The 20723-nt window shown below is 42.8% G+C and overlaps 1 protein-coding gene and 1 non-coding gene across 2 annotated transcripts in view; both read right to left on the bottom strand.

The window, feature by feature from the left end:
• Ppp1r8 (protein phosphatase 1 regulatory subunit 8) overlaps positions 1-20723 on the bottom strand; it is a 30268-nt gene that overhangs the window by 7544 nt on the left and 2001 nt on the right. Inside the window, exons 2-5 of the mRNA XM_008836753.3 lie at positions 19957-20017; positions 11142-11295; positions 8242-8462; positions 6093-6237 (exon numbers count right to left, since the gene is read on the bottom strand). Coding sequence (XP_008834975.1) covers positions 6093-6237; positions 8242-8462; positions 11142-11295; positions 19957-20017 — 581 coding nt within the window. The remainder of the gene's footprint in view (positions 1-6092; positions 6238-8241; positions 8463-11141; positions 11296-19956; positions 20018-20723) is intronic.
• Positions 17849-18014, bottom strand: LOC115071013. The gene has a single exon (XR_003850112.1).

A 20723-nucleotide genomic window follows, 5' to 3' on the forward strand; every position in this document is an offset into this window, starting at 1 on the left:
CTGTTGGAATCCTGGTTTCAGAAGCATTGGGGATGACAGGAGCAGAGACCTGAGGTATGGGTAAGGTGGAAGGACCCCATTACGGGATAATGGAGAGGCCCACATCCATTGCTAACCATGGGTCGAGGCTTTAGCTGTGTCTACCCTACAGGAGATTCAAACCCATATGGGTGCCTGTGAAAAACCTTAAGTGGGTAGGCCAGGAGCCGAATGACTAGCATGACGGTCCATGGACAATAGTTCATGAGACAAAATTCCTCTCTTTATTTATATCCGAGGTGAAGGACCCAGTTCCTTGGCTTCATTGCCAGTCAATCTCTTTGACAACTGGCTGATTGGGTAAAAGGTACATGGTCTCAGAAGTATTTCAACTTGTCCTACACCATGACTTGCTTTGTTTCTCTTGATAATGCTTATCTTTAAGTGTCTTTACCCGATAATTCAGTGACAGAGGACCCTTGGAACTGCCACGGCCCACCTCTTCATGATTACGGACTCCCCCAGGACCCACTCCGGCTGCCCATGCTTGGCTAACTGAATTAGGCAGAGACTAAGACTGTCACGGGCTGGCATTACCCATGCGGCTGCCCTTAATCAGGACGCATTTTTAGCCAAGGACGGGTAAGATGTCCCATGACAAGTACTCCTAAGACAGGACATGCACATGGCCAGGTGCATGATCCAATGACAGGCAAGGCTTGGTCAGAGGTGACACAACCTAAGACAGGCAAAAATGCAGAAGATTAGAGGAAGGAGATAGCCATCTCTCCTCAGGAGGCCATCTATGAGATGGGTAACCGTGAAATAAAGTCAGTCCGGCTTGACCCTGACTTTATGAGACCCTGTCTAAAAAATAAAATAAAAATAAAAGGGGGAGATGTGGGGACCTAAAAGCCCCACCTTGCAGAAGTCCAAGAGGAAGTTACTGGGGCGTGGCCTGACTTGTTTTAAAAGTCTGAAGGATACTTCTGCACTGCTGAGGAGTGCATGATCAGTGCATGACCATCCTTAAGATACACCCTCAGGGGGCAGGGGGGGATGTCCAGGTGCCTTTATAAGCTCTGTAACACCTGCAATAAATGAGTCCCTGCTTGACTAGGCTCCCCATTGCACCTGAGTGTTCCCAGTACTGGGGGCAGCATGGGCTGGCGAACGGCGTGCTTACTTATCCCCAATCATCACTGCGCAGGGGTTGCTGGTTCGAACCCCCGCAGATGAGGAGAAAAAGCCATAGGCCAGTCCACATATTGGAGAGGGAAGAGCTAGAAATGGGTCTATACCCTAGTCAGTCATGCACTGCCTTCCCCAAGTTTTCCCCCATTTCATGTATTTCTCTTCTGAGGTCAGAGAAAAAAGGCAGGTGTTATTATTTTAGTGCTTAAACAAGAGGGCATAAACCACACGTCTTGCTATGTCTATTCATTTGCAAAGAACAGATTTAGGACATGGAACCAGGATTTCAAGCTTACATTGGCCTTTAACCTAAATAAACTGAACTGTATACAAGTAAGACTTAAGGGTCTGAAGCAGCCTGTCCAAGCAGGGTAGCACAGTGGCTCCCTTTTCATGGCTTATACACACATCACTGTACCCTACAAAGCTGCTGGCTTCATTCTGCAATTCTGCAGTGAAAAAGCACTACAGCTAGGTGAGGGCCATGCTTTTCAGTCATTCTTGCATACCTGTGCACTGATTGTCAGGCATAGAAAGAGCAAGATATTATCTTTAAGGAGTTCATAATAACAAGCCAGACAAGCAACAACACATCAGAGGTGTGTTAAGGGAACTGCCAAACACTCCCTGAGCAGAGAAGGATGGCTGGGCTGCCCCACATGGATACAAGAGTATCCACCAAAGGCTGAGTGTGTAGTAAGCACTATAAAAAGTGGATGTAAACATCCTTTAGCTTAAGATCATAGAAAAGGAACTGCTTCCTTAATAGATGTTATATATCATCTATTTTTTTTTACTTTTTTGGGGGGAGGGGTTGTCTTTTTGAGACAGGGTCTCCCTGCAGCCCCACCTGGACTGAAACTCATTATGTATACCATAGAGATCTGCCTGCTTCTGCCTCCTGAATGGTGGGATTAAAGGCATGTGTCACCACACCCGGCACTTATTTTGTTTGTTTTTTGAGACTGAGTCTCACTATGTAGCACTGGCTGGTCTCTGTCTCTGCCTCCTGCTTGCTGGGACTAAAGACCCACCATGCCCTACTTGTTTTATTTTTGATTGAAATAGGGTATTTCTATTGGCTGGCCTTGAACTTGCTATATATAGACAAGGTTTGCCTTGAATTTGTGATGCTCCTCCTGTCTCTGCCTCTAGAACGCTTCCAGGTTTTCTGGGTATGTGTGTTCAAGTGTGTATGAACGGGAGAACATGTGAGTATCAACCTCAGGTGTCGCTCCTCAGGTGCCATTCACTTTAAATCTTTAAAATGGGATATATAAGCCACGAGATGGCACATACTCAGAAAGTGGAGACAAGAAGATTAGGTGTTCAATACTGGCCTTGGTATATATTGAGTCCAAGGCTAACCCAGGCTACATGAGACCGTGTCTAAAGAAAACAAGGAGTTGGGGAGCTAGTTCTAGCTTATTTGACAAGATCCAGGTGAATGAGAGATCCTATCTCAACAAACAAAACTCCCTGGGCAGAGATTGAGAGATGGCTCAGCAGTTTAGGAGGATATCCTGCTCTCACAGAGGACCTCATTCTGTTCCTAGAACCAACATGGCAGCTTACAACCATCTGTAACTCCAGCTCCAGGGGATCTGACATCCTCTTCTGGCCTCTGTGGGCTCCTGCACGTATGTGGTACACAAACACTCATGTAGTATTAACATACACACAAAACATCAATCAATCAGTTTTAAAAATCACACAAACTAACTACTCTTGCTTCAACTTCCTCAGTGCTGGGATTACAGGAGTGCACTCTAATGCCCAGCTACAGTGCATGCTCTTATGCACTACACCTCTCTGCCTAAACATACTGCCTGATAAAGCCTTGGCCTCACAAGTGCTGTGATTACAGGCTCAAGTCATGGTGCGTGGTCCAGGCACCAATTTTCAAGAAGAAAAAATAAAGCAAATCTAACCCCTTATTCCTGAAAGAGACTTTGCAGAATAGCTAGCCCAGCAGGTTCCAGATTCCTGGCTGTTTATTATTACATTGTACAAATAGGAGTGTTTAAAAAAAATACAGCATTTTGCTGGGTGAGGTGGCATACCCCTTTAATACCAGCATTCAGGAGGCAGAGGCAGGTAGAGCTCTGTGAGTTTGAGGCCAGCCTGGTCTACAGAGAGTTCCAGGCCAACCAGGGCTACACAGTGAGACACTGTCTCAAACAACAACAACAGATATCTATATACACATACACACATCCAATTCTGGGCTGGGGTGTGGCTCAATAGTAGAATGTTTGCCTAGCATTTGTGAGGATTTGCCTAGCACCACAAAAATTAAATAAATAAATAAATAAACAAACAAACAAACAAACAAACAAGGTAATTCTAAGGGACTTGGGCTCAGGGATAGAGTGTCTGCCTAGCATATATAACATCTTAGGTTCAATCCCTACTACAGCAAACAACAAAAATTCTAGGTTGACCTGTGCAAACGTTTATTAAATATGTCATGGGGACCAGGCATAAGGCTTCTCAGATTGGCCATCTAGCCTCCTACCTAAACATTCCCCCTTAGTACTCATTACTTTGAGTCACTAGAACAAATGCTCTAATATCTATCACAGGAATCCCTTTTTTCCTCAAGGTTTTCACATTTATGCATGTATGTATGTGTGTATTGGTGTGTGGATGTTTACACATGAGCCATGATGTGCTTATGTTTTTTCGTTTATTTTTTGGTCTTTTTGAGACAGGGCCTCCCTGTAGCCCCAGCTGGCCTAGAACTCACTGAGATCCACCTGTCTCTGCCTCCTGAGTAGTAGGATTAAAGGCAAGCGCCACTACGCCTGGCCCATGGTGTCCTTATGAAGAAGATAGGGTTTCTCCTTCCACTATGTGGATTCTAAGGACAGAACTTAGGTCATCATTTCACTGGCTCAGGAATCCTTTTAAGTGCCTGTTGTATAACAATTTCCTTCAAGATAAAAACCTTCCATCTTGGAGGGAACCTGAGTAAACAACATGTCTGATGGAAGGTAAACAACAGGATGCTTTGAGGGGGGGATAAAACAGTCCATCAGGCAAGGAAGTTCCTTAAGCTCAAGAAGTGAGCAACAGGAAGCCCCTGAAATTGACCAGGTTAACTAGATCCCTCCCTCCCAAAGGATACCCTAAAGCAAACCCTAAGAATCTCTAAAAGACCTCTCAGACCAGCCAAGACCAAGCCAGTTGCTTGCAAAAAACTAAAACCAGGCTGAGCTGTCAGGCTCAGACTTAAGCACCTGCAAAGGACACTCTCCAACCTGTTGAGCTGCTGCAAGTAACACCAGTGAAACTCACTGGTTTATCAGGGTGGGACTTTGGTCTGTCAGTGGTTCCCTATCTGGGGTGAGGAGACAGTTGTTCATGTCTCACCAGGAATAGTTTCATACAACTTTGTCCTTCTAAATATAAACCTTGGATTTGCTGGTTTCTTCTTTTTACCATAATCTAAATCCCTGGTATCCACCGGTTCTGGTTTTGGCTTACAAAGGCTGTTTCCTCCTCCCCCTTATGCGTGTTTTCCTTCTATCCAGGGAATTCTATACCACTACTATGAGCTGCCTTCTCCTCCCTTAGGACTATACAACTACACAACACATTTCGGGGAGTTCTACACCAGACAGTTAAGTGGGGTTACTACCTCCCACTTAATCAGTCTTCTCTTAATGTAATCTTGAATTGCACATGATTAGTTTCTCCATCCCTCATGACCCAGGCCATATATATTTTTTTTTTGATCTTTTTGAGACAGGGTCTCTCTATAGCCTCGGCTGTCCTGGAACTCACTATGTAGACCAGGCTGGCCTTGAACTCACAGAGATCCGCCTGCCTTTGTCCCCCGAGTGCTGGGATTAAAGGCGTGTGCCACCACACCCGGCTAGACTATTTTAAATTAACTAAAATCCCTAGGTCTTTACTCCCTCCACCCCAATGGGCATCAGTGGAGCAGACCTGTCACAGCATTTCAATGTAAAGAACTTGTTAGGCTACATTCCTCATTTCCACACTGAAATTGATTAAAATTGTGTGGGTGTGCATGTGCCACGTCATTATGTATGGAAGTCAGAGGACAAATTGAAGGAGCTGATTCTCTCCTTCCACCATGTGGTTCCTAGGAATCAAACTCAGGTCATCAAGCTTGAAGGACAAGCACTTTTATCTGCTGGGCTATCTTGCCAGCCTGAAATTTATTTTCAAATAAAGGTTTTTCATCCCAATTTTATCATCACTGTGTATACTATACATAAGATGCCACTTTTTTTTTTTTTTTTCAAATTTTATGTGTATAAGCATATTGCCTGCATGTATGTGAGTGCACCTGTGTCATGCAATGCCACGGAGGGCAGAAGAGGGCTTCGGATTCCCCTGGAACTGGAGCTAAGGATGGTTCGTAGCTGCCATGTGGGTGCTGGGAATCGAACCCGGGTCCTCTGCAAGAGCAGTCAGTGCTCTTAACTGCTGAGCCACTCTTATTGCCTGCCTATGAGAGCACTTGGACTGAGACACGCACTCAATAAGGAATATAGTAGCAAACTTAGTGGTCTTCCCTATAAATGGGTGCTCTCACTTTGCTGACATTTCCATACAAACTATCTGTGAGTGACTTCCTTGCAGAAAGGCAAGTTTTCAGTGTAATAATGGTGGCAGCAAAAAGGGTTAAAGTTATGAAACCCACCCAAAGCTCCAGAGAGAACAGTGCTGTTCTGAGGGGAAGGCAGCAAAGACTTACACCTCACTTAAACTCTTACCATAGACATACTAGGCCAGCAGAGGTCTGCTTTGCTCCGCACACTACACTACCCAGGGCCCATCCTTTAGCCTTTTCCTTCACATGGCAACCAGATAAGAAATATCCCAAATAGCCCACAGGCTGTGTATACTATTGTCCACCAAAAGAAACTAGGAAGAGATCTCACCTGGGTTGATGATCTCATCATCCTCACTGAAAGTCACTCGTGAATTCTTTCTCTTCCTCTTTGGTCTCTGAATGTCCAGATTTCCCTCCTCAATAGTAAGGGTTGAAATCCGCTTGTTATGGGCAGTGTTGAACTCTGTCAGGTTCTAGGCCAATTCACAAAGGAAAGAAAGGAGTCAGTACATAGGGAATTGCATGGATAAAGTATTAAATGAATGGCAAGGTGTTTGGGGCTTACTCTGACTTCCCAAGACAGACAAGACTCCCCTTTACATTTACAGAGGACTCATGCTGTCCTAAGATGCTAACAGAACATGGAACATCCCCACTGACAAGACGGAGTGTCACCCAAAAGGATTTGAAGGGCTCTGTGTGAGAACAGTCGCCCTCGAGATGAGGATGTGGTTGTTTAGTTTTTTGTTTTTGGAGGAAAGCTATCATGTCTTCAAGCAAAAATTAAAGGAAACGTACCTGGGAGGATTTGTTAAAATAACAAAACATGAAAAAGACAAGACTGCTGATTTCTTAGTAGCTTTACAATTCTGTGTGTGTGTGCACACACAGAACTCTGTAACCCAGGCTGGACTCAAACTCATAACAATCCACGTCCCTCAACCTCCCCAGTGCTGGTAGAAGCCACTATGCCTGGTTATCTCATTTATAACTGTTAAGGACACTACAAGTACACTTAATTTTTGGCATTAACATTTTGTTACTCTCCTTCCTGCATTTGGCCCCAATTCTATTCATATAATCACTCATCCAGCCATCCATCCATCTTGATGATTAACTTGGCATGGCTTCCTGCTTCTGTCCAGTTCACTGGACTTACTCCAATCTGCATTGCAGTTGAGATATTCCAAAAACCCAGAGAGGACCTACCATACTAAACAGGAAAGCATTAAAGTAGCCCAAAGGAGGAAAAGGCAAGAATGCCTGCCAGCAAGGTCCCTAGACATGCAGCCACTTCAGAACAAAGTAACTTCTACATTGTGCTTTACTGCTGAAAGCCTGGGAAACTGCCTTAGTATACAGGAATAGTAAATCCATGTGGGTGCTCAAGGACAGGTTTGCACTTGGTCTACACGAACAGACAAGCCAGATCACTGTAGTGACAGACATGTGAACGACACCCATATCACAAAGTACTGAGGTCATTCTCTAGAAAACAGGCTGGGGGGATACAGGTCAGTGGTGAGTACTTAGCATGCACCAGGCCCTGGGTTCAAACCAACACCAAAATAACTATTAAAAAAATAGAACTTTTGTGCCAGGCGTGGTGGTGCATGCCTTTAATCCCAGCACTTGGGAGGCAGAGGCAGGCGGATCCCTGTGAGTTCAAGGTCAGCCTGGTCTACATAGTGAGTTCCAGGACTTTTAACACTTTAAATTTCGTAAAATTCATAGCCTTACAGGCATCCACGTTTATAAGAACAAAACAGCTTGGCTGTATTTACAAGTTTCCTGGGCTGCATAGATAGGAACAGAAAAGCAACATGAATAAATGAAAATGCCAGCTTGATAAGTACTGTTCAACAGAACTGTCCGTGATGATGGAAATTGTAGTCTCCATGGGTATTCAAGCGGGGGAAGGGGATTGGTTCAAGGACTCCCTGTGGATACCAAAGTAAACAGATGCTCAAGTTCCTCAAACAAAAGTGTACAACCTATGAACAGCTGCCCATATACTTTACATCATTTACAGATTGCTAATAACAATATAATGTATATGCTTATAAAGCTGTTAAGCTACACTGTTTACAGAGTAAGGAAAAGAAGAAATGCAGGCTCTCCTGATACAGTGTTGACTAGATTTTCAACATGTGAAGACTGAATACATGAAACATGGTTAGTGACCACTGCACTGAACAACATAGCACTAAGCAGTCACAAGAACAGAAAAATGCAATTCCTGGTCTTGGCCTCTAATAGGCAGCGAAGAAGCACACAATTCTTAGGTGGCTCTAATGGCAGGGAGACCTGGGCACAGCTGGCCATACAAAATCATGGGCTCATTACTAGACTGAAAAGAGCCTCCTGCTACTAAGTCACTGGCATTTCAAAGTAGAAAGAACATCTACACACTGTAAAAAAAAAATCAGGGTTCCATAAGACAAGAAAAAGAAAAAAAGTCATAGACATGGAATTACATCAAGCTCAGTCTCCTCCTCTGGAAGCCCCAGTAAGCCCTTGAGCTCATCATCTTCTCCACCCATCTTCTCATCTCCTTTCACAGCTGATGGCAATGTCTGAGGCTTCTCACGCAGAGTGTATGCCCTTGTGGATGCACCAAACGAGACCGTGGAATCGATGGGAATTTGCTGAGGCTTGTGAGGTTCCAACCGAATGTGACCCAAGAAAGTGCCATGTGCTGGGAATAACCAAATCAGAAATGTAAGGGGAGAAATAAAAACCACCTGCATTTTCAGAAGAACACCGTCTTTGACTCTCTTAGGTGCGCTTCTCCCAGTACATCAGTTTTGCTTTTCTGTTGGGTTTTTGTGGGTTTTTTTTTTTTTTTTTTTTTTTTTTTTTTTTTAAAAAAAAAAAAAAAAAAAAAAAGAGGACGATAAATCTTTCACTGTGATATATCAAAATAACTCACTTCCTACATTTGACCATCTCCCACGTCATCCGTTTTTTTTTTTTTTTGGGTTTTTTTGGGTTTTTTTTTTTTTTTTTTTTTTTTGTCTTTTTGAAACAGGGTCTCTCTGTAGCCCCAGCTGGCCTGGAACTATGTAGACCAGGCTGGCCTTTAACTCACAGAGATCCGCCTGCCTCTGCCTCCCAAGTGCTGGGACTACAGGTGTGCGCCACCATGCCTGGCTTTCTGTTGGTTTTTAGTAACAACAAATGTCATATGCAAGACTATGTTCAGAAAAGCAGCCCCACCCTCAGTGCTGGGGTCAGACTAAGAGCCTTGCCAATGCTAGTCAAGCACTCTACCACTGAGCTGCTACAACCTCAGCCCTTGGTTTTTTTTTAGACAAGGTCTCACTATGTAGCAAGGGCTGGCTTTGAACTCACAACTCTCTTGCCTCAGATTCCTAAGCATTGGGATTACAGACATGTGCTACCATGCACGTCTGGCAGAAAACAAGTTTAAATAAAAAGAATAATGAATTTTCTGATCTATTTCTTTATGTGTATGTGTTATGCCTGTGTGATTGTTAAGTGTATCATGTGCATCCAATGTAGGCAGAGGCTAGAAGATAGCTTTGGATCCCGTGTTAAAAGAGTTACAGTTGTTAGCTACCGTGTGGGTGCTGGGAATCGAACATGGATACCCTGCAAGAGCAGCCAGTGCTCTGAACTGCAGACCCATCTCTCCAGCCCCAGAAAATAAGCTTTTTAAGACAAAATGTCCATTTCATCCTCTCATGTTTTACAGCAAGAAGGAAAATTCACTGGTGAGTTTTGAATTTCTTCAGGATTTCTTATACATCTTTAGAACTATTGCTTCTCCACATAAATAACACCACTGCCTGCTCTCTGCTGCTAGAGAAGCGTGGCTCCATTCTGGGTCCAGCAGGAATGGCTCCAACCTAGCAAGAAGCCATGCCTCAGAAGGCATGAGACAAGCACCACTGGGCTCTGCCCTCTCTAGCTCCAAGTCTAAGGAACTTGAAAATTGTTGGTTGGTGATAATTATGCCTTAGGTTTTCCCCAGGACAGGAGACTGGTCAACAAAGATTTAGTGTTAATGTCAAAGCAAGGCGAGCCAAAATCCTGCTACAGAGTCTGTGTATGTTTCCATGTCAGCATTCTGCACATCATGAAACAGAAAGGAAAGATAAGTACCTATAAGATAAAGCCCACAGAATCCCTCATGTAAGCAGACTGGGGGTGTGTGCAACTGCTGAGGTGAGGGGTCCACTTAAAAATATTTATTATTTTTAGTGTACAAATGTATTGCCTGCATGTATGTAAGTGTACCCATGTGTGCAATGCCTGTGGAGGTCAGAAGAAGTTGTCAAATCACCTGGAACTGGAGTTATAGACAGTTGTTAGCTGCCTTGTGAGTGCTGGAAGCCAAACCCAGGTCCTCTGCCAGAGCAGCCAGTGCTCTTAACTGCTGAGCCATCTCTCCAGCCCCTGGGGTCATTTTTACTATCCCCCCCGCCCACCAAGACAGGGTCTTAGTGTGTAGCCCAGGCCAGAACTCACAAAGATCCACTTGCCTGTATATCCCAGTGCTGAGATTAAAGCTGTGCCCAGGCCCAACCATTTTTTATTCTTTATATATAAATACTCCAGTTGGGTGTGGTGTTGCATGCCTTCAATCCCAGCACTTGGATGCAGAGGCAGGAGGATCTCTGAGTTCAAGGCCAGCCCTGGTCTCAATAGCAAGTTTCAGGCCAGCTGGGGCTACAGGGATACACTGTCTCAAAAAGGAAAAAAAAAAAAAAAAAAAAAAAAAAAAAAAAAAAAAAAACATACTCCCCTAAGACAGTGTTTCCCAAATCTATCTTTGCTCTATAGTCAGTCATTAATTATTTCAGGAAAATTAAAAGAATCACAGAAATAGGCCAGGCGTGGTGGCGCATTCCTTTAATCCCAGCACTTGGGAGGCAGAAGCAGGAGGATCTCTGTGCGTTCAAGGCCAGCCTGGTCTACATCGTGAGTTCCAGGACAGCTGGGGCTACGGGGAGACCCTGTCCCAAAAAGACCGAAAAAAAAAAAAAAAGAATCACAGAAATAGAGAATTGATAAAAATAAACAAAACAAAAGCCAATCAATAGAACAGGTTTTCCAAACTAAGAACCCAAATAGCCTTTTCTTTAAAGAAAAAATTTAATTTTGTGTGTGTTTTGCCTACATGTAAATGCACCCATGCATGCAATGCCTGCAGAGACAAAAAGAAAATGAGGGTTACCCTGGAACTAGAGTTAAGGATGGTTGTTAGCCACCATGTGGATGCTGGGAACTGAACCCGGGTCTTTCTGCAAGAGCAGCCAGTGCTCTTAACCACTGATCTACCTCACCAGTCCCCCAAATACCATTTTCATATTAGTTCCAGGGAACATGGAAATGGGAGGGAGGTACTTACTACTGTTGAGATCTATCAGGAAAACTCTCTTCAGATGCTTGTGGTAAACCAGTGCAGCGTGGACTCGAGAGCAAGACTGATGATCAATGGTAAAGTCACACAAATCAGGGTTTCTCCCAAATAAGTAATACTTCTTCTCATCAATAATCAGTTTCTAAATAAACACAAAATTAAATATTAAATTTTGTTGTAATAAAGTTTAGCAAAAATTCCCAATCATCTAAGTAGAGGATCTTGAGTAGATAATATTTCTTCCAAGGGAGAAAAAAATTTCCCACTGTTCTTTAGGGGCCTTTTCCCTCGGTGAATGACCTGTCTTTCCCAAGCATACTCCTATGCACTCCTCTAAGTCTGACTGGTCACATAAGACACAAACATGAACTGTCTTTCACATTTGATGCACGTCAGTTCCTAAACAATCAGTATTTATTCTTTTCACTTCTGGTTAAGAATAAAAGCATTTTTATTCCATTAGTTCACCTCCTGGCTCTGTAGGACATTAATCAACCCTGCTACTACAAAAATGCTGAGAGCCACTGATGTCCTGAATGATGCACCTCTTCCACAGGGCATGGAACAACTCATCCAAGTTCAGCAAAAACTTCATAGCAGGATTGTTGTTTGAAGAACTGGTATTTGAATTATTGAACAGGAAAAAAAAAAAGTCTTTCCCTATTTATGTAAGACTCCCTTCAAGATGCTGGCCATCTTTCCTCAGTCAGAAGGTACCTCAGGAATTCCCTATGTACGGATTCATCTAAGTCACTACATCTCCATTATTCTTCAATAAAACCCAGCAATTTATAAGGATAACTTTTTTTTTGGTGGGGGATTACATTTCATCTCTCTAAATATAATTTTCCATTGCCTAGCTTTGGTATGAAAATTTTTCCTCAATTATACAGGTCTAAGTGGCTTCTCCTGTGAGACAAGAAGTTTATCAAGAGTGGCTGTCTTCTCAATATTTTCAGGAAATAAGAGTGGAAACAAAGCATAAGGCAGCTTTTCAGAATACGCACTCATGTGAACACCATCACTTGGCTGGAAAAGGAGTAACACATAAACACCCATCTACATTCTCATCACGCAGCCACAACTCCAAAGTATTTAAGGAATTCTCTTTAGGACACAACTGATAATCCAACTTCATTGTCCCATTTCACTTTGGCCACAGAAAAAAAGTATTATTTAGCATTAAATGAATATTTACTATGTCCAAATATGGAATTGCCTCATGTGGCATAGACTTTCCAGGTTTGAAGGAAGGGCATGTAAGGATTAACATTTATTAAAAGTGTTTTAAAAATCATCAATTCTAAAATAGTGTAAAACAAGTATCATTTTCATGATAAAAGGACAGAGGTCAGAGAGATGGCTCTGTCAATAAAGGCACCTGCTGTCAAGCCTGACAACTGCGTTCAATACCCAGGACCCACATGATGGAAGGAGAAAATTGATTCCTGCAAGTTATCTTCTGCCTGCCACACACACGCATGCACACACACAAGTAAGATAAGAGCAGGGCATAGAGGCACACGCCTGGAATCCTCAAACGTGGGAGGCAGAGGCAGGAGGATCTTTGTAAGATTGAGGCCAGCCTGGTCTCCATAGTGAGTTCCAGGCCAGCTGTAGCTACAGGGAGACCCTGTCTCAAAAAGACAAAAAACAAAAAGAAAGTTAAGACAGATGAGAAAGATGAAACTAGTCATTCAAAGTCTGGTTCATTCAAAGTGAGTGGTCTGGCTCACTATGCAGCAGAGCGGTAAGCCAGGATTGGTGGTACATGCCTGTAATCCCAGCTATTGGTTGGCTGAGGCAAATTCTAAGTTCCTGGCCAGCAGGGGCTCCATGATGAGATTGTATCTCAGGACAAAAGATTGTATCTCAGCCCAAGCATGGCTGGCTTATAACACAGTATTCCATGGTCTGGAAGAATTTTAAGAGAAGAGCTCCACAAAGTTTTCACCTGCTGCTGTAGCATCAGAAAGGAAAAAAACTGAAACAAAAAATGTCATCCAACAACACTCACATAAAATAACAGAAAAGGTGATTTTAACACACTACTATTAAAAATATATGGAGGGGGGCTGGAGAGATGGCTGAGCAGTTAAGAGCACTGACTGCTCTTGCAGAGGACTTGGGTTTGGGTTCGATTCCCAGCACCCACATGGAGACTACAAACCATCCTTAACTCCAGTTCCAGGGGTATCTAAAGCCTTCTTCTGATGTCCGCAGCATTGCATGACACGGGTACACTCACACACATGCAGGCAATACACTCAAACACATAAAATAAAAATAATAAATTTTCTTTTTTTTTGTCTTTTTGAGACAGGGTCTCCCTGTAGACCCAGCTGGCCTAGAGCTCACTATGTAGACCAGGCTGGCCTTGAACTCACAGACATCTGCCTGCCTCTGCCTCCCAAGTGCTGGGATTAAAGGCGTGCGCCACCACGCCCAGCTAAATAAAATATTTTTTAAAAATATGTAGCGAGAAGCTGGGATATCACTTAGTGATCGGAAACTTTACCTACCAGGGCATGAGGACTTGTGTTTGATCTCTAGCTGTAATAATAACTATTATTCATATTATTATTACTGAGAGGGGAAAAGGTGCTGACACAGGAGTATTAATTTTTTTTTTTTGGCCAAATAAGGACTTTTTCTGGTAATGATGTTGGGGGTTCTGTGTCAACTAAGCAAACAGTCTATCTCTGAGCTACATACCTTTGTCCCCAGGATATTTTAAAGCGTTATCATAGATTAGTAGCACCATCATTTTATACACACAAAAAAAAGAGTAATTTTGTGCTACGTATATAGCTCAGTGACAGAACACCTGTGCATTCTAAGAACCACCACCACCACAAACAAAAAAATTCAACAAGCCCTCTCCCCTTCCCTGCAAAAAAAAAAAAACCAAAATCCTGGCTGGGCATGGTGGCACTTGCCTATAGTCCCAGCACTTGGGAGGCAGAGGCAGGTGGAGCTCTGTGAGTTCAAGGACAGACTGGTCTACATAGAGAGTTCCGGGACAGCTGGGGCTACAGGGAGATAGATCCTGCTTCAAAAAGACCAAAAAAAAAAAACAAAACAAAACAAAACAAAACAAAACAAAAAAAAAAACAAGACTTTAAAAGGTCTTTTTATTAGCAAACGAGTAGGAAGAGGCAAGAAACCTCATTCTCTGAGTGAATTCAGCTCTTTCAAAAAGTCAGTTCTGCTCTTACACTTCTTTATTCTTTTGGTCTGTTTGAGACAGGTTTCCCAGTAGCCCCAGCTGGCCAGGAACTCTATATGTAGACCAGGCTGGCCTTGAACTCACAGAAATGTGCCTGCCTCTGCCTCGCCAGTGCTGGGATTAAAGGTGTATGCCACATCTGGCCAGCACCATGTTCTTAAATCTTTTATACCTCTTTAATCCTGGGTCAGTAAAGTCTTTGGCATAGATTAACTGGTTACAAACCAGAAAGTCATAGATGGAGGACACAAGGTGAATTATTACTAATACTTCTGCTAATTTTAGTAGTCTAGACTAATGTTAGTGGTCTAGTGTGCACACTTAACCTTCATTTAATATGCTGACTTTTTTCATTAAACACAGGTCTTATTAAACTAGTTCACATTTTTTTGTTTGTTTTTTGTTTTTTTGAAGCAGGGTCTCCCTGTAGCCCCACCTGTCCTGGAACTCACTATGTAGACCAGGCTGGCCTTGAACTCACAGAGATCCCCCTGCCTCTGCCTCCCAAGTGCTGGGACTACAGGCGTGTGCCACCACGCCCGGCATTAAAGGCATTTGCCACCAGTCCTGGCTTAGTTCACATTTTACACTATACTCCTTTCAAAATTCCTGGGAAGCCAGGAATGGTAGCACACACTTAAAATCCCAGCAGTTGAGAGATTCAGGCAGGATGATTCCAAGTTCAAGGCCCTGTTTGCACACACACACACACACACAAAAGATCCTTGAGAAGAGCTAGTACAAATTTGAGATGTATAGTGAAACTAGAATCAGGCTAGGTAGGAACTAAAGAGTCAGTCCTGCCTAAGTTTTTGAACTTACAGTGGGCTACTATCCTCCCATGTGAACCAGTGCAATAATAAATTAAAAATAATAAATTAACCTGGGCGTCGTGGCATATGCCTTTAATTCCAGCACTAGGGAGGCAGAGGTGGTAGATTTCTATGAGTTTAAGGCCAGCTAAGGCTACAGGGAGACCCTGTCTTAAAAAGACCAAAAAAAAAGGGACCAAAAAAAAAGGGACCAAAATAAATTAATTAATTTTAAAAAAGTTTTTATCTGACCTCTATATGAATGTGGTATAGCAAGTGTACCACCCCACACAACAATTTATTTTTAGCTTAATTTTTATAGAGTTTAAAAAACATTTATGCTGGGCATGGTGGCGCACGCCTTTAATCCTAGCACTTGGGAGGCAGAGGCAGGTGGATCTCTGTGAGTTCAAGGCCAGCCAGTTCTACATAGTGAGTTCCAGGACAGTTGGGGCTACAGGAAGACCCGGTCTCTTATTTATTGTGTATGAAGTTATGCCTGCATGTAAGCACACCTGTGTTGTGCAATGACCGTGAAGGCCAGAAGAGGGTGTTGGATTCCCTGATCAGGAGTTATTTGTGAGCCACCCAATGTGGGTGTTGGGAACAGAACCTGGGTCCTCTGGACAAAGAGGAAGAACTCTTACATGCCCAGAATTTGGGCATTTTAACAACTGCATCATATATTTTCCTTATTCTACTGACATTAAAAGGTGAGTCACAAGACAAGAAGACTTTGGGGAGTGAGTACCAGTCACATTCTTGATTTCCTTAACCACTTGCTCAGTTTCTGTCATGTTTAGTTTGAAGGTTCAATCAGTTCAAGCTTGCTTGGATATGTGGTAATCTCTGGGAGAGCCTGTCCAGCAGTGCCCAGCTGCGAAAAGCTCATTTCAGGGCCATCCTACTACAGAGCACCAAAGTTCTGCAGTGACCTAACAGCTCAATCAGTCACCTCAGGATTGAGATAGGGTCTCCCTATAGCCCCAGCTGGCCTGGAACTTACTATGTAGACCAGGCTGGCCTCGATCTCACAGAGAGCTGCCTGCCTCTGCCTCCCAAATGTTGAGATTAAAGCCATGCACTACCATGCCCAGCCCTTTTAAAATTCTACTTTATTTTTTCAGTATTAGTTTCGAGCTTAGTATTAAAACATGGGTTAAAGGGGAGTATGGCTGTACACACCTGTAATCCCAGCATTCAGGAAAAAGAGGTAGAAGGATCAAAATAAGCTCCAGGACAGCCTGGTCTACACAGTGAGCCCCAGGCCAGTCAGGGCTAGATACTGAGACTTTGTCTCAGCAAAACAAAACAAAACAAAACAGAAAAAGACTTCAGTTAATAGTAAGTAAGACTAAGACACTGCAAACCAGGTGAAGTGGCTCATTTAGAAATCCAGCATTTGTGAAGCTGAGGTAGGAGGGTCACCATGGATTCAAAGCCAGCCTGAGCTACACAGTGAGTTCCAGGACAGCCTGACCCTGGCTTTTTTTTTTTTTTTTTTTTTTTTTTCTGGTCTTTTTGAGACAGGGCCTCCCTGTAGCCCCAGCTGGCCTGGAACTCACTATGTAGACCAGGCTGGCCTTGAACTCACAGAGATCCGCCTGCCTCTGCCTCCCTAGTGCTGGGATTAAGGCGCATGCCACCACAAAAGGCCATTGGGGGGGGGTTGTTTTCTTTTTTTAAGAGCAAAAACAAAAAAAGGGTCAGACTTTATAAAGGGGTCACCTTTAAATCTCAGCACTCAGGAAGCAGAAGCAGGCAGATCTCTTTGAGTTTGAGGGTAGCCTGGTCTACATAATGAGTTCTAGGCCAGCTGGGGATATACAGTGAGACCTTGTCCCTTGCTTAAAAAAAAAAAATGGAGGGAGGGGAAAAGAAATTTCAAGCTAAGCATATTGGAGTACACCTATAATCCCAGCACTTGGGAGGCTATGGAAGGAAGATCACACACTGGAGGCCAATCTGGGTTATACAGCAAAACTCTCTCAAAAAACACTACAATAATATCTCACTTTAGCATTAAAGGAGAGCTCTGAAATGTCAACATCTTGTGCTAAGGTAACATTTCCTCAGGTTGAATCTCACTGCATTTCCCATTCATATTTATATGTATAATGATGAGGTTCCTGTAAACTAAATATGCTAACAACCAATGTTCACACTGGGTCACAAGCAATATATAAAACCTCTAGCTGTCAGTTTCTAATATAATAATGACCAAATTTCTATGTTTCTAAGGTGTAAAAGACATTATCAGAGATTGAGGGATTTAAGGGGGAAAGGTAAGAAAAAGGACCCAGGTTAAAGGCACACATTCACTACTAAAGACAGCCCAACCACAGGAATGTTAAAATAGAATTTTAATGGAAAATAGTATCTCTTAGAATTAAGGAGCCGGGTGTGGTGGCACACATCTTTAATCCCAGCACATGGGAGGCAGAGGCAGGTGGATCTCTGTGAGTTCCAGGTTGGCCTGGTCTATATAGTGAGTTCCAGGTCAGCTGGGACTACAGGGAAACCCTGTGTCAAAAAAATAAAAACAAACAAACAAAAAAGAATTAAGGAAAGAGTTAAAAAGGTGAATCATACATACATTGTTCTTTCGGGACACTAAGGCATACTTTCTGACTAGTTATGGCTGATCACTTTTCAGTTGTGCCTCTGAGCTATAACTCAGAATGTGTCTTTACACACTGGGCTTAAAAGACTCATGGCTTTTGATTTAATTTTGCACTTTTTCAACCCAGCTATCACAACATATCACAAGCCTCTGACACAAGACTAGGATATAGATAGCTCGGTTAGTATCAAGTGCTGATCAAGTCTAAGTCCTTAAAAATAAATACATCTGGGCTAGGGTACAGGTAAGTAGTAGAACATTTGCCTAGTGTGCATGAGATCCTTGTTTGATCCCTAGCACAGCAAAGTAAATACACAAAGACACACGGCTCAAGTTTATTCCTGTCAAGAGCAGTATAGGGATATCTAAGGATTTTTACCCAACAACCATGTACCAACTCAGCAGTCATAGGGGCTGAGACAGGGAAAGTTATCAGCAAATGGAATCCAGCAATCAGAGGGCTGCTGCGTTAAGGTAGAGGTACTCTGAAAATATAAATTGTTCCACAAAGGAATGTGATATCATCACTAGGCTTCCTTGCCTGTGTCCTCTTGTTGCAAACTAAAGGCTTACTAAACTCTAGTAACAAAATAGACTTTAAAAATATAGACTTAGGGCTGGAAAGATGGCTCAGCAGTTAAGAACACTGGTTGTTCTTGCAGAAGACCCATGTTTGAATTCCAGCACCCACATGGCAGCTAACAACTGTCTGTAACTCCAGTTCCAGGGGATCCGACAGCCTTTTCTATCCTCCTCGGGCATGACACGGGTCCACCTACCTACATGCAGGCAATACATGCATACACATAAAATAAAAATAGACTTAAAATTTTTTTCACTTATTTGTGTGTGTATGTATATGGGGGTGGTGCTTGAGGAGGTCAGAAGACAACTTCGTGGAGTCAGTTCTCTCCTTCCATGTTTATGCTGAGTTCTGGGGATCAAACTCAAGTCGTTGGGTTTGTGTAGCAAGTACTTTTACATGCTGAGACATCTCCCCAGCCCACAAGATAGGTTTTTATATAATTTCATGCTGCTGCCAGGCTTGAGGACCTGAGTTCAAACCCCAGGATCCACATGGAGGAAGGAGAACCAACTCCCACAAACTGTCCTCTGACCCCCACCCACGCACCATGGCATATGTTTGCAGCCAGAGAAAAAGATAGAACCTTGAACCTAATGGCTTATCCTGTTTCTTGGTAAATAACTACAGATCTTAAACATATAAGCCAGGTGTGGCTCAGACTTAAAATCTCAGCACTTGGGAGACTAAGGAAGAAGGACTGAAACAAGTTTGAGATGAGCCAGGGCTGCATAGTGAGTTTTGGGAAAGTGTGGCTACAAAATGAGGCCCTGTCTTAAAATAAATTTAAAAAAAAAACAAAAAAAAAAACCACAATCTAATAGCTAATTGATATTCTTGTGAAGGTCTATGTGTACATTAGTGTGGAAGCTGAGACTCTACTCAACTAACTCCCTGTGTGCATTTAGTGTGGGAGCTGGGACTCCACTCAACTAAAGTCTATGTGTGCATTAGTGTGGGAGCTGGGATTCCACTCAGCTTTTCTTTTATGCTACTTATAATGATGTAATTTTTTGTGTGATTCTGTCTTTCCCACTGGTTTCAAATGAATGAATTTTACCTCCATTTCATTCTCTTTTTTGAGCAAGTGTCACACTTCTTAGAAGGAACTGGGTCTGAATCTCACAAAATAACTTAAAAACTAAACTCAGTTTACATCATACATCATCTTCTTCAGTTATTGCAAACTTGTGTATCCCATATAACTCCATGTATGAGAAAGAGAAATTCACTAAGTTATTAGGCTTCCAGTTGACGTGGCCCCTCAAGCTCATAACCTATGAAGACTTCACTTGGAAGGTGAGAGAAGTAGCAAAAGGCCTAGTTATCTGTGGGAGATAAGCGCTTTGAGTGTTGAGGACTAAACCCAGGGTCTTGAGCATACTAGGCAGGTACTCTACTGCTGAGCTGTATCCCTAGCCCCTATAGCGTTTAATAGACAAAAAAAAAAAAAAAAAAAAATCAGGAAGAAAGTAGCATTGCTGGAAAACAAAGCACAGGAGAGGGACAGAAAAGTTAAGTCACTAGAAAAATATTTAAGGAGGGGGTTTCAATACCTCAATTAGTTTGTCTCCTTTGACTACATCCAGATGTAAACCAGGTGGGGGTTTACCTGCCCTGAAAAAGAGGAGCAAAAACAGCATTTTTAGGATGAGTTCGTAAATGTTACTTGCAAGCACTGTCCATTCAACACAGCAGCTCTACCAGCCTATAATTAGTTCATGTTCAAGCAGAAATGTCATGTACTTCACTGTTACAGCTCCGTTCTAAGCTTACTTATTGCCCAAGTGATTCAATAGCTCTAAAAGAGATTCTGGTGGATATGTATTTAGAGCACACCAAAGAAATCCATATTTTAACACTGGATACACTTCAGAGAAAAAGCAGCCCAGAGTGCAAGTACTATAATTGGGGATGTCTGATTACCTGGAGCATTTTCGTTGTTGTTGGTTTTGTTTTTAATTTTATTATTTTTGTTTTATGTGTATGCGTGTATTGTCTGCATGCAGGTAAATGCACCCGTGTCTTGCAATACCGGAGGAGGTCTGAAGAGGTTGTCGGATCCCCTGGGACTGGAGTTAAGGGCAGCTGTTAGCTGCCATGTGGGTTCTGGGATTCGAACCCAGGTCTTCTGCAAGAACAACCAGTGTTCTTAACTGCTGAGCCATCTTTCCAGTCCCATTGTTGTTGTTTTTTTTTTTAAGAGACAAGGTCTTGTGAACAGTAAGCTAGTCCCAAATTCCAATGGATTTATAGCTCATGATGACCTTGAACTTCTGACCCTCCTGCTTCTACCCCCTACTGCTGAGATTACAGGGCACAC

This window comes from Nannospalax galili, unplaced genomic scaffold, assembly GCF_000622305.1.
Source record: "Nannospalax galili isolate Female #2095 unplaced genomic scaffold, S.galili_v1.0 scaffold1798, whole genome shotgun sequence".
Lineage (NCBI taxonomy): Eukaryota > Metazoa > Chordata > Mammalia > Rodentia > Spalacidae > Nannospalax > Nannospalax galili.